This window comes from Tachysurus fulvidraco, chromosome 12, assembly GCF_022655615.1.
Source record: "Tachysurus fulvidraco isolate hzauxx_2018 chromosome 12, HZAU_PFXX_2.0, whole genome shotgun sequence".
Taxonomy (NCBI): domain Eukaryota; kingdom Metazoa; phylum Chordata; class Actinopteri; order Siluriformes; family Bagridae; genus Tachysurus; species Tachysurus fulvidraco.
In genome coordinates this window covers 13655604-13667534 of record NC_062529.1, presented here as the reverse complement: position 1 = coordinate 13667534, position 11931 = coordinate 13655604, and the positions used below count along the sequence as shown (strand labels likewise).

General features: G+C 36.4%; 1 protein-coding gene across 4 annotated transcripts in view; it reads left to right on the top strand.

Moving 5' to 3' along the window:
• Positions 1 to 2088: 2088 nt before the first annotated feature.
• Positions 2089 to 11931, top strand: part of mipol1 (mirror-image polydactyly 1) — a 42616-nt gene continuing 32773 nt past the window's right edge. The window contains exons 1-2 of one of the 4 annotated variants that reach the window (XM_047821545.1): positions 2089 to 2215; positions 5653 to 5744. In XM_047821545.1, the coding sequence (XP_047677501.1) occupies positions 5690 to 5744 (55 nt within the window). In that variant the 5' untranslated portion in view covers positions 2089 to 2215; positions 5653 to 5689. Of the gene's footprint in view, positions 2216 to 2591; positions 2825 to 5652; positions 5745 to 11931 lie in introns of those variants that run through there. The other 3 variants (XM_047821546.1, XM_047821544.1, XM_027172360.2) reach the window with 3 other exon arrangements.

The following is an 11931-nucleotide window of genomic DNA, read 5'->3' as shown; positions in this document are numbered from 1 at the left end:
GACAACGTTTCTCCAGGACCATGGTGCTACATAAAACAAAGACAAGAGCTAAGGGCTTTCCAAAGTGTCTTTAAACACCAAGTGGATGTCTGAATACACAATCATTCATTCAATCATTCATTCAATACTTTTATATTCTTCTGGTATGCTTTTGTGAAGAGACTGGAGAACTTGAAGAAAACAAGAACACAATTCAATTTCAATTCAATTCAAGTTTATTTGTATAGCGTTTTTTCGATTGAAAATGTCTCAAAGCAACTTTACAGAACAAAAAATAGAACAAAAGGTTATTATAAAGAATAATATAAAGATTAATATAAAACAACATTCAAGATCAATATTAGATATATTTAAATGTATTTGTATTTATCCCCAATGAGCAAGTCTGAGCTGAACACAAAGAACTCAGAAAGCAACTGGAGCTCAGATTTGAACCCTGGAGCTTGAGCCCTGGAGCTTGAGCAGAAAAACACCACCGCAACCACTGTGCAACCCCAACACATGCACATGTTAGTAATTTGAAAAGCCCAGTGGAGTAATGGAAACTGTAGATGAAACCTTGCATTACTTACCGAAATAATGCTTCCTGCCCAGTATTTTTGTCTAACCCTAAATGTACAGTCTAAACCAAAGCACTGAAATAGCATGAAGCCCTCAAGAACCAAATAAGATGGCTTTGTTATTCCTGTGAAAAATATTGCTAGAATGGGTTTTACAGAAAAGCAATAGACACTTGATTTAAAAAAAAAAAAAAAAAAAAAAAAAGTATCCAAATTATATTGGATATTGCACATCCAAGTGAACCTAGATATGGATCAGCTTGTCTTACAAGCAGTATGTCTTGAGTTTATCTCTGAGATACATTCAGAGATAATTCCATTAGGATTTTCTTATTATTCTTTTACAAATTAGCACGTCAATGGAGTGTCCAGGTTTTCAGGCAAGGACAGGTAAAAGAACAAAAGAGTGCACTTAGCACTTAGCCCCCAACTGCTCCCCGGGCGCCGCGGCATAAATGGCTGCCCACTGCTCCGGGTGTGTGTTCACGGTGTGTGTGTGTGTTCACTGCTGTGTGTGTGCACTTTGGATGGGTCAAATGCAGAGAACGAATTCTGAGTATGGGTCACCGTACTTAGCCGTATGTCACGTCACTTTCACATAGCACTATTTAATTATGATGTATGAGACAAAGATTAACTCGCAAAATATCTGATTTGTTCTTAATGCATGGTTTCATAGATGCTTTACACATCCTTATAACAATGAAATTGGTCAAAATACCTCAACAATATTACGTAATAAAAATGATATAAAAATGTTCGTTCTAAATAAATTATAGAATAACAGTCTAAACTTCAAAATCTATATATATTTTTGTCATTACACTCATCCGACACATTAAAAAATGAACAAATCAAATGTGATTGTTCTGTTGTTGTTTTTTATATAAGACAATGGACAAGTTAGCATAACCAGTCTGCCTGCAGACATCTTGTATATATTGTATACTATTTGCATATGTATATTTCATGCTTATTTAAACTGCACATTTCACACCTGTAAATGTGCACATACAATTTCATCTATACTACATATGTCATTCTGTTACACTGTGGAGATTATGTCACTAAAACAAATTCCTCGCATGTGAAAACATGCCTGGCAATAAAGCTGATTCTGATTCTGATTCTGATCTTGGATAATGAAAGGAAACTAAAAACCTGGAGGAAACCCACATGGACACTAGGAGAACATGTGAAACTTTAACATGTGAAAATGTACTTGACTTCATTAAACAAACAGACATATCAGGTTCAATGTACAAATGTAGCCAAGCTAATTGGGGTGTATTTGGGATTTGATGCCAATTTATTCTTTATATCAGCAGTTTAAGCTAATGCTCAAAAGGTTGTGGGTTCAAATACCAAAATTAACGCTGTTGGATAACAGAGAGGGAAAGACACAGAAATTGTGTCATCGTTTGGATATTGCTCCTTCTAAGCTTCTTTTGAGGGATTATTCAATCTGTCTGAGTCTGCCCTCTGGTGGACAAAATGTGTAAATGTTTTCTTTTCTTCCTTCCTTCAGTATTTCTCCTGGGCTGTAAAATGGAGTGGGTCTGTCCTGACTGCATGTGTAGAAAATACAACTTCAGTATCTTTCTGTAGGGCAGCTTAGAGAAAGAAGTTCAGCACCTTTCTTGGTGTTTTCTGTGGTAAGTCATGGTTCACTTATAATAAAGGGGACAACTAGTGTCGTGTCCACTTTCTCATGTAATTATGACCTGGAATAACTTGTTTTGAAGTACGTTGTAACAGTGAGCTAATCTGGTTAGCTTTAACTAATTAATTTAGAACCAGTAAGGGCCTGGAATAAAACACCGTTTCTAGCTAATACGCTAATAAGCTAACTTGTTAAAATGAAGTTTGCACACAAGAAAATGTTTTTCTTGCATTTCTAGCCTAACTGCTCCGAATAACTTACATTTTTAAGGAGTGTGTGTGTGTGTGTGTGTGTGTGTGTGTGTGTGTGTGTGTGTGTGTGTGTGTGAGAGAGAGAGAGAGAGAGTGTGTGTGAGTGTGTGTGAGTGTGTGAGAGAGAGTGTGTGTGAGTGTGTGAGGAGTTTGTTGCCTTGTATCAAGTTGCATTGCGTTTTAAGTGTAACTGGAGACGCCACATAGAAAAAACTCTGATGGTCAAGTAATGATAGCGGCTACTAGATATAACCTATGAATTGTCACAGCATGGCACACGATGTTAAAACCGCCATCCTGAGAGCGAAACATAAAATTTCGAGCTTGGAGAATGAGCTGTGTGCCAAAAGGTGAGTGTGTGTGTGTGTGTGTGTGTGTGTGTGTGTGTGTGTGTGTGTGTGTGTGTGTAAGCCCCTGTGTGGTCAGTCTGATGTCAGTCTATACTGTCCTTCTCTCTTCCTCTCTGCTTATTCACTACATTTAGTTGTATTAGTTTCTCTTTACAAATGAAGTTGTTAATCAGAGAAAGCTCTGATCTCCTATATTTAATCTTTAATGGAATATAGGTAGAATGGTTTAGTGCTGGACAATTTAAGGTTTCACAGAATATACTGTTGCAGATGCGTGCTAATGTTTTGGCACCCTCCAGCCAAATGAGATATTTTGTTGATTTTATTCATTCTACAAACCTCCCTAAAGTCTCCATACACGTGTTAAATGAACACTTTTTTGTAGCATGATGCATTTAAGAAAGCCTTTAACTAAAGGACAAGGTATTGAAATAATTCTCAAGACTGGATTAGGAAAGATGTCACAAGGTTTTGATAGACATGCAATTACATGTGTAACACCAGATATATTAATGAGATCATGAGGAGTGGGAGAGACAATTCTGTAAGTTAATGACAATCATCTAGAGGATGCTTTATAAATAAGTTACTTCAGGCATTTGGGATGTCCTGTAGGTAAAGTGTACAGTCAGGTTCGTGAATTTGCCATTTTAGCTTCCTAGCACAATGTAGAGAAGTTGAAATGAAAGAATAAATATGTATTAAATATGTGAATATTATGAATAAATATATCTGAATAAATATGAATAAATTTACATCCAATTTAGGTAAATGGTGTAGGAATTAGTGCATGTGGAGGGAAGGAACTTCTTGTGACCTCATATTATAGGCATGTACAGCTGCTAGATAAATAGGTCACCTTTAATTTGTTGATTCTGTATTTGTTGAAGTGTATGAGGCTATATTATATTCTCAGATTCAGCCAAATGCTTCAAAACCTACTGGATGGTGCTGACTAGTGCTGCTGGATAATGACCTGAAGCAAACAGAAATGAAATGGTCTTTTGAAGAACAATAGTCAGTAATGACTCTGACCTGAATCTAGCTGAGCTGCATCAGCTACAAAACTGAAGGCAATTTAGTTTGTTTAACCAACAATTCTGATTGGTATGACCAATGGCTTATTAGCTTATTAGGAATTTTATAGTTTTATATTAGTTTTTATATTTGGTGTGTTTTCCATTTTGGGGCCCCAAGCAAAGTCAAATTGAGACAAATATAAACCAGATATATTTTACTTTGAACTGCATAACAGCACACACAATTGTTACAGTTGTTTTAAGAAAATGCAAGATGATACCGAATACTATTAGCTGTAAGAAATTAAAGGTCATTTCTTGGTCTTACTTTAAGCAAGAATCTTACTTTTTTCTGTTGTCTTGCATATTCAAAAATCTAATTCAGACCTTTCAGGTTAATTGCGACCTTTCTGGTTTTGGCTTCAGTAAAATCCTTAATTGTATTCTTCATGTTCAGGTATGTTGTAAGCTTTGGCAAACGTTCAGTATATTATTGTTTTTCCTTTGTTTTCTTTCGTTTTTGAGCTCTGCTTGGATAAGGGCGCTTCATGGTTGATTCTTTCTATGTGTTTGGGCCGCACGTTAATAATGATGTCAAAAGCAGTCATTAAATGAGTTAACCGCTTTTGGCCTTTGCGTGGTGGGTGAACACACGACTGTTTATGTCGAGGTGCCCAATAATAAAAAGTAATGGAATTCCTGCACTGTTTAATTGATTTATATGTACCTTTAATGTATACACTTAAATTAAAGCTGAAAGGCTGCACATTGAGATCATGTTCATTAATTATTTTAATTCCTGTACCCTTTTTCATCCTTACTGACACATTACTCATATATTCTGTAACATGTTATACTTAATCATAGTATCATTAAATCAACCAGGCTTAAAAACAACCTTATAAAAATTTGCCATCATATATTTTAATGTTTTATGAATGAAGTAATTATTTATTATTAATTTCTTATTGCCACGTCAAATTTTATGAAATTTAGTATGAATGGATTAAACAAAAAACCACAACTTTAAAACTTCTAAATTCTTGCAGTAGCAGCATAAGACCACACAATAAATATCTTTATAGTATGGTTTGGGTTATAAAACAGCAAGATCTTATTAGATTATAGTTATTGTGTTTTGCCTTTAGTGTGTGTAAACATGTAATTTTTCATATCTAATATATTCCTGTATGATTCCAGCTTTGCTTAAATAAACTTTATTTTCCAAGAAATAAGTTTAGTCTTTCATTTATCAGGCAAGAAAACAAATTCTGCTGACTTATACTGTCCCAATTTACATGATGTCTCAAACTTAAAATAATTGTCATACCAACCTGTAGTAGAATAATTCTGTGTGAAAAAGAAAACACATGCCCATTATCACTTCTTGATTCATTTCAAGATCAAGCTTTTTCATTCCAATTATAATGCAGAAAATGCTTCATTTCTTAAACCCTATGTGTCTGGTACTGGAACTACAATGTTGGATTGGTATCAGATCCCATAATTCATCATACTTTTTAAAAAGTTTTCCGAGCTAGAATTTGTAAGGTATCCAGAGTATTTTTTGATTATTGTAAAGATTGGCTAATATCCATTGTTTCTATATTGTATTGAAATAGAAATATGATTAAACATTTAACTGGCTGTTTTTTTGTAAATACATGACAGGGAATGAGTAGTTGCTTGTACCTGAGCTGAAGTGCATAGAGATACTGCAATGCAGGAGACGATTATGTTTGCAAACATATTTAAAATATGATGCATTGTGAAAAGTGAAATTCTAGTGTTTTCTTTTCATCCATTCAGGGAGAGCTGCTCAGAAGGTGAGGAGGAAAACCATCAGATGCCATGGAAGCTCAAACAAGAGTTGAAGGATTCACTTGTTGATATGTACAAAGGTATATTGTAATTATCTGAGCTGTCTGTTAAAAATGCTTATACATAGCCCAGACTCTCAATTTATAAAATGCTGTCGCATGCTCCTTTTTAAATGTATGTTTTGCTGTGTTTTTTCTCCCCACCACTTCAAATTCAAGTCTCAAATCCAAGTAGTAGTAAGTGGTATGCATAAGTCGCACCGGCGGCATACTGACACACTGTTGTTGCATGTATGTGCATGATCTCTGGTGCAGTAGACTAGGTAATTACTAGTAGTCATTAAAAGGCTTAATATAGTCTTTAAAATGCTGCGTGAGATCCACAAAATTCCGAAAATGAGTGTGCAGACTACTAATGTAGCCACAAGAGGGCAGCCTCACCATTATAAATAGTTATGATCAGCCTGACTTACCACTGACTGGGTTGCAGCTCCCAGTTTTACTGACTGAATAGTGAGCGTAGATGGAATAGGTGGAAAAGAGAATTCTTTACATTAACACATATCAACTTGTTATGACAGTTTTAGTTTATTGACAAAGATATGTGTGGGGGATGTAGATCATAATAATAAAAAAATATATATATATTAATGACTACTAATATGTCTAATCGTGGATGTATTCTTGCCCTGTGCTCCCTGGATAGTTTCTGTGATCAGCATGAAGCTATAAACGTGTAAATAATAAGAGTGTACTATTAATAGATGAGTCTCTTGCGCTCTCTGATCTTTTTCGCCATGATAAACGGCAAAATGATCATCCGTATCATTCTAGTTATCGAAGAATATCTTGGCTAAAAGTCACTCCTAAAAAAAAGCAAACTGATGTTCTGGTGAATACCACATGACAGGTGTATGGATATTAGAAGGGCTTGTAACAATAATTTTCTGGCTTCACTGCAAGTAACACTAAAACAACATCCAGATAAAGAGATACTCACATGAGCACTGTCATGTATACATTGGCAGTCTTGAGTGTGTATTGTTAAGGCTGGTGTTTGGAGTGTGACCTTCATGCCTTTGTCCTCTGGTATTGTTTGTGTTTGCTTTTGATGTAATGCTTTGCTTGCTGTTTCACTGACAGCCTGGGACATCCTGGTGCAATGCGACCTAAAGCACTGCATCCTTGAAATGGGTGGAGGCCAGGACCTGAAACAGGATCTTACTTAGAACAGATCCTGACACCTGAGGCTTCTGATGAACAGTTGTGCGTACAAGTGTGAACACCTGCAGGGTGCAGGCAGGGCCGCTTGCCCATTTTACTAGTGTGTTGGGGGGAGGAGTACTTAAAACGTTTACAAACGTGATGACTTAATTATACCATGCAAGAATTGTGTGCAATTTATTTTGTTATGCATAAACAGAAATTTTATTCCTTTTCATTCCCTTGGTCAATGTCTCTTAGCTATGGAAACATGAAACCATTCAAGCTGAGCTTAATCTCATCTATTGTAAATTAAATTTCACATATACAGCAGGTAGTAATGTAATGAATATATTGGTATTAATCTTTTAATTAGGACTATCAGGCATCTTCTGATCTGAACCTTTAGATTTCTTGTGGGATAGACATTATCATTATGTCTTTTAAATTTTTTTTCAAGAAGAAATATCATGTTCACCAGATGGAAAAGTGTTTAAATCTAATGGTGGATGGTATGTCCAAAATTTAAAAAAAAATTTTTTTAGACCTATATATTTTTATATTGTGACTTTGACAAGCCATTTCCACAATAAATGGTGTTTATCACCATATTTAGTTTGGCTGAGCTTTTTATAACAGTGTACGCAAAACACTTGGGCCGTATTATTTGCTACAAGAAAGACATCTTAGCAAGTGAAAAGATCTTCATTATAGTCATGTTTTTATTTTTTTATTATTATTTTTTTAGTATTCTATATTATAAGAATACATTTAATGAAATATAAGATTATTAAACCTATTTGTAGACATTTCTTCATCTCATTTCAAATTTTGTTGGTAGACAATTTTGCATCTTTTAAAAAAAAAATTTGCTTAAAATGATCAACATTATCTTTCAATTGAACAAGACTGTTTTGAGCTTATAATTGTAAGAATGACTAGAAAGGTTTATCTGTCTGTCTATCTATCATGTCAGTCAAGTCATTTCAGTTACTTGTTACAGTGACAGTAAACATGATGCTCATAAAAGTAGATCATAAGTTAATGTGTAGTGGCTGGGAAAACCTGTTGGATCTGTTGGAACTCTGTTGGTTCAATTCTGGCAGATAGCCAGAAAAGAGAAAAAAAAAATCCCACCCTAAAAAAACAAACAAACAAAAAAACAGTTGTCGGTTGAAAGACTATTTTTCTGCTTCTAACATACTTTCAATTTTAAAACTTTTATTTTCAATTTTTTCTGTTTTCTAATTTTATAAATTTTATTTATGTAAATTTTATTTTGAATCTTTATACATTCAAAGTTGTTGGTTAAACAAATGCTGTGTTAAAATCAGTCTGTGACTAAAACTGTCCAAAACCTTGCTAGCTAACAGAGCCCTAATAATCCCAATGAATTTGGTTTGTAACTCGATCCCTCCTGTCGACATTTCTGTGATACTCCTGGACAGTTTTATTTCTTTTTAATTTTTAGGTCTAACCAGAGTTTAAAATGTATAATAAATTTACTTCTGGTACTCCTGCGATCCAGGCAAAGATAAGACCCATCAGTTCATGTTTCAGAGCTATATGGAGTACAAACTGTCAAGCCATTAACATGTGAATGGTTTCTATATCATGTAGTCATATCACACAGCACTATTTAAATCACACCAGGAACTAGCCTGTGCTTTGGCTGAGTTTAACCAAGAGCAAATAAGGATTATTGCACATTACGTTGATATCCTGTTGTTCTCAACCAAATTAGAAGTGTGTAAAAAAAAAAAAAGTAATTGCAATTTGACAAACCACAAATATGTGAGTCAGGTGTCTTTCTCTGATTGGCCAAAACGCTTTCTGTCTTGATCCACTGCTAGGTGGTACTGCTTTACAAAAGTAGGCTCATAAGGAGGCTCATAAGAGGCTAATGTACAGGACAACACTGTGAAGAATATGGTCAATGGTAATCATAAAGTTATTAAACTCTCATTTATTCACTAAATTAATTGTGGAATTGTGTTGCTTAATATGGCAAGTGAACAGCCAGATCAGTTTTGCATAGATGTGTTTGCAAAAATCTTGTCTAGCTCTAAAAAATGATATTATGTTTGCACCTTTAATCCGGAATGAAGTTTCATGTGTGAGTAATGGTGTTTGAACATGTTATTTTACATTCGGCATCCCTGCTGTGTTTATTTGTCCACTGTTGTTTGGGGTAAGCTTACTGTTATGGACAGAGGTGTGTTATTACAACTGATCTGTGGTCTGGCTTACGGATTATTTTCTTGCACGGTTAACTTGTTCTTTGCCGTCCAAATTCAGTGTGCACACACAAAAGTCCATAATAATAAACAAACAGGGCATGTTTCCTATGGAGCTGAATTGCTGCTTCTCACAAGGAGGGTGGAAAAAAAGCTACATGCTTTGTTCTTAGCAGGTGGATCGACCTTTGACACAACCTTTGGTCTTTTTCCCTATGCACCAGACTCGAAGGCAGGAAATGTACTGTTTAGTTCTATCACTTCTGCTCTGACAACTGCAGCTTGTGCTGGTACGTCACAGCCGTTGTGCGGCATTCTGCCTTTTTTCCCTGCCAGCCGCCCACCCTGATTGCACATCATGCTTTGCCTCCTAGGAGGGCAGGAGGCGCGTACGCGGCCAGTTTCGCAGCTTCCATGTGGGTCCCATTGAAGTTCAAAATCCCTGGAATTGAGTGCCGTGTGGCCTAATAGGCTCGCCCTCTGCCTATGTGGGTGGTCCAGAGAGGCAGAATTGCAAGCACACAGATCGAGGGATTCCATAGGCTCTGTCCCCTTTTGTCTCTGTGTGTTAGTTTAAGGAATAGACCCAGGGTGGGCATTGCTTAACCGAGACAAGGCTTCTTACTCTGATCTGCCACCAAAGACCCTTTACACAAACTGTCTGTCAGACTGTGTGTTTGTAATTATTTAGTTTTAAATTATACCAGCTAGCAAGAATAGATTTTGCAATAAAAACTTTTTATGAAATGAGAATTAATTTTCAGGTTGACAAATCGTGTTCCTCTTCTCAAAGTTAATGTTTAAAGGGATTTGTTTTCCCTCGGTTATTTCCTTCTTGAGAAATTCAGTTATTTTACTGCAACACTTAACAGAGAAGTTTCTGTCCCAACTTGCATTTCTATTCTACATTTAGTTGAACTGACGCCCACATGATGCAAACTAGGCTGCCACCCAGTTGCGGGATTCCGAGAGACCTAGTGATGGTCCATGAAGCAGAGAGGAAAACAAACAGGCCCAGCTTTGGTGTGAACCACAGATGCTTGGGAACTGTTTGAACAGGGAGCAATTCAAATGGTCTCTCCTGTGGCCTGTGTTCAAACATCAAGTGGTAATGAGGACTGAGTGCCTGGTCCTGTTGCCCTGGCCTCCCTTCAATCCTTCAACACATTCCCTCTCTGAAACACACTCTCATGCCATGGTGTCTTTTTAGTTGTGACTTGTTGAACTGCAAAAGGGAAAATGTAGTAAAAGGCTGAATTATGAGCTATCAAGTATCGACAGATACAGATTCAGATATTTATCTATTATGACTCACGATTTTGGTTTTTCAGTTCAGTAATTGAAAACGCAGTGTTTTGAGGGCATCCTGTTTTCATTTTTTTTCTTTTTTTTAGCAAGTGGTGGAAAGCCATGATTCTAACTAAGCTGGTTGGATTCCTCAGTCAACAACACGCATTCACTGCATAAATAGAAAGTGCAACATGGGATGAGAATGAAAAATATACCAAATCTGAGCTGCTACAAAGCTGATGATTCAGGAAAAATACTAATAATCATGTCAGATCATCGCATTCCTCATTTTCCTTTTGCTTATTTGTAAAATGTAAAAAATTTAAATGAAAAGGGTTTTAACCAAGCAAATCCAAATTCAGTCTTAAGGATTTTAGGGACACTGAATCTTAAACATCGTATTTAGTTTTACTTTTTAATAACTAAACCTGACTCTCACCATGAATATAGCCAGAAAGCTGTTGTGGTGTTAAAAAAAAAAAAAAAGCGAAAAAATGTTTAAATCTTGATGAGATCTTTGTGGAACTTTCTACTTGTTCTTTAGCAGAAAACGTACCTACATGGGAGCCTGCAGAAATTTATATGAGCCTGAATCTGGAAAAAGTTCCGACTTACACGGCCGTTCAACTGTATAACGGCTCACCACTAAATATTTGCAAAGATGTACATCTTGGTGTGAACACGTATACCGCCTAAATGCCTTAGCCTTCCACAATAACACAAGCTGAAGAGAGATGGTGGTAGAAAACTGATCATTTTTGATGAAGCTCATTATTCTGCAGTATTTTTCTTTTAAGTGAGAATGTTGGAATTTTCTAGTGTTGACTCTCGACACTTGGCACTTCAGTGCCCTGTTCTTTAAGGTTTATGTTGCCTGAAGGACAGGTCGAAGCACAAGCATCATTCATTCTTTTGAAAGAGAGAGAGAGTGAGAGAGGGAGAGAGAGAAGCTCTGTTTGGATTCGGCACTTCGACACGTCACGAAAGTTCAACTTTGCAGTGCGTGTTGGAGAAAGGATTTTCAGAACAAAGGTAGATGTGTTTGCCGAGGATTCTCACACCACTAGCTATGTGTGTGTTTTAGTGTTGGGCTCAAGGCAAGGTGGCATGCACAGCAATAATGCTGGATTTGTAACCGTTTGTCTGTTTTCTTTCTTTCTTCTTTAAAAAAAAAAAGAAGTGAGCTTATGTTTCATAATTACAATGACGTTGTTTTTAGAGTTTGATTTGTCCAAAGGGCACATTAACGCTTGTCTCCCTTGTGGTGTGCTGTTGGTATTGAAGAAGGAGTGTTATTTGAAAGCCATTTTACGCCTGTGTAACAGACTCAGTGAAGCTGTTGCATAAGGTGAATAAAAACAGCACGAAGGTGAGAGGGTGAAACTCCCGATCCAAGCGTCTCTTGTAAGACAGCTGACCTCGAGTTGACTCCTCCAGTTGACTCCACCTCTCCATCTCGGCGTCTCTCAGATGACTAATAGCAGCTTCATGGCTTGTGTCGCCACTTTGCACCAGTTTCACAATCTTACTCCCTACAA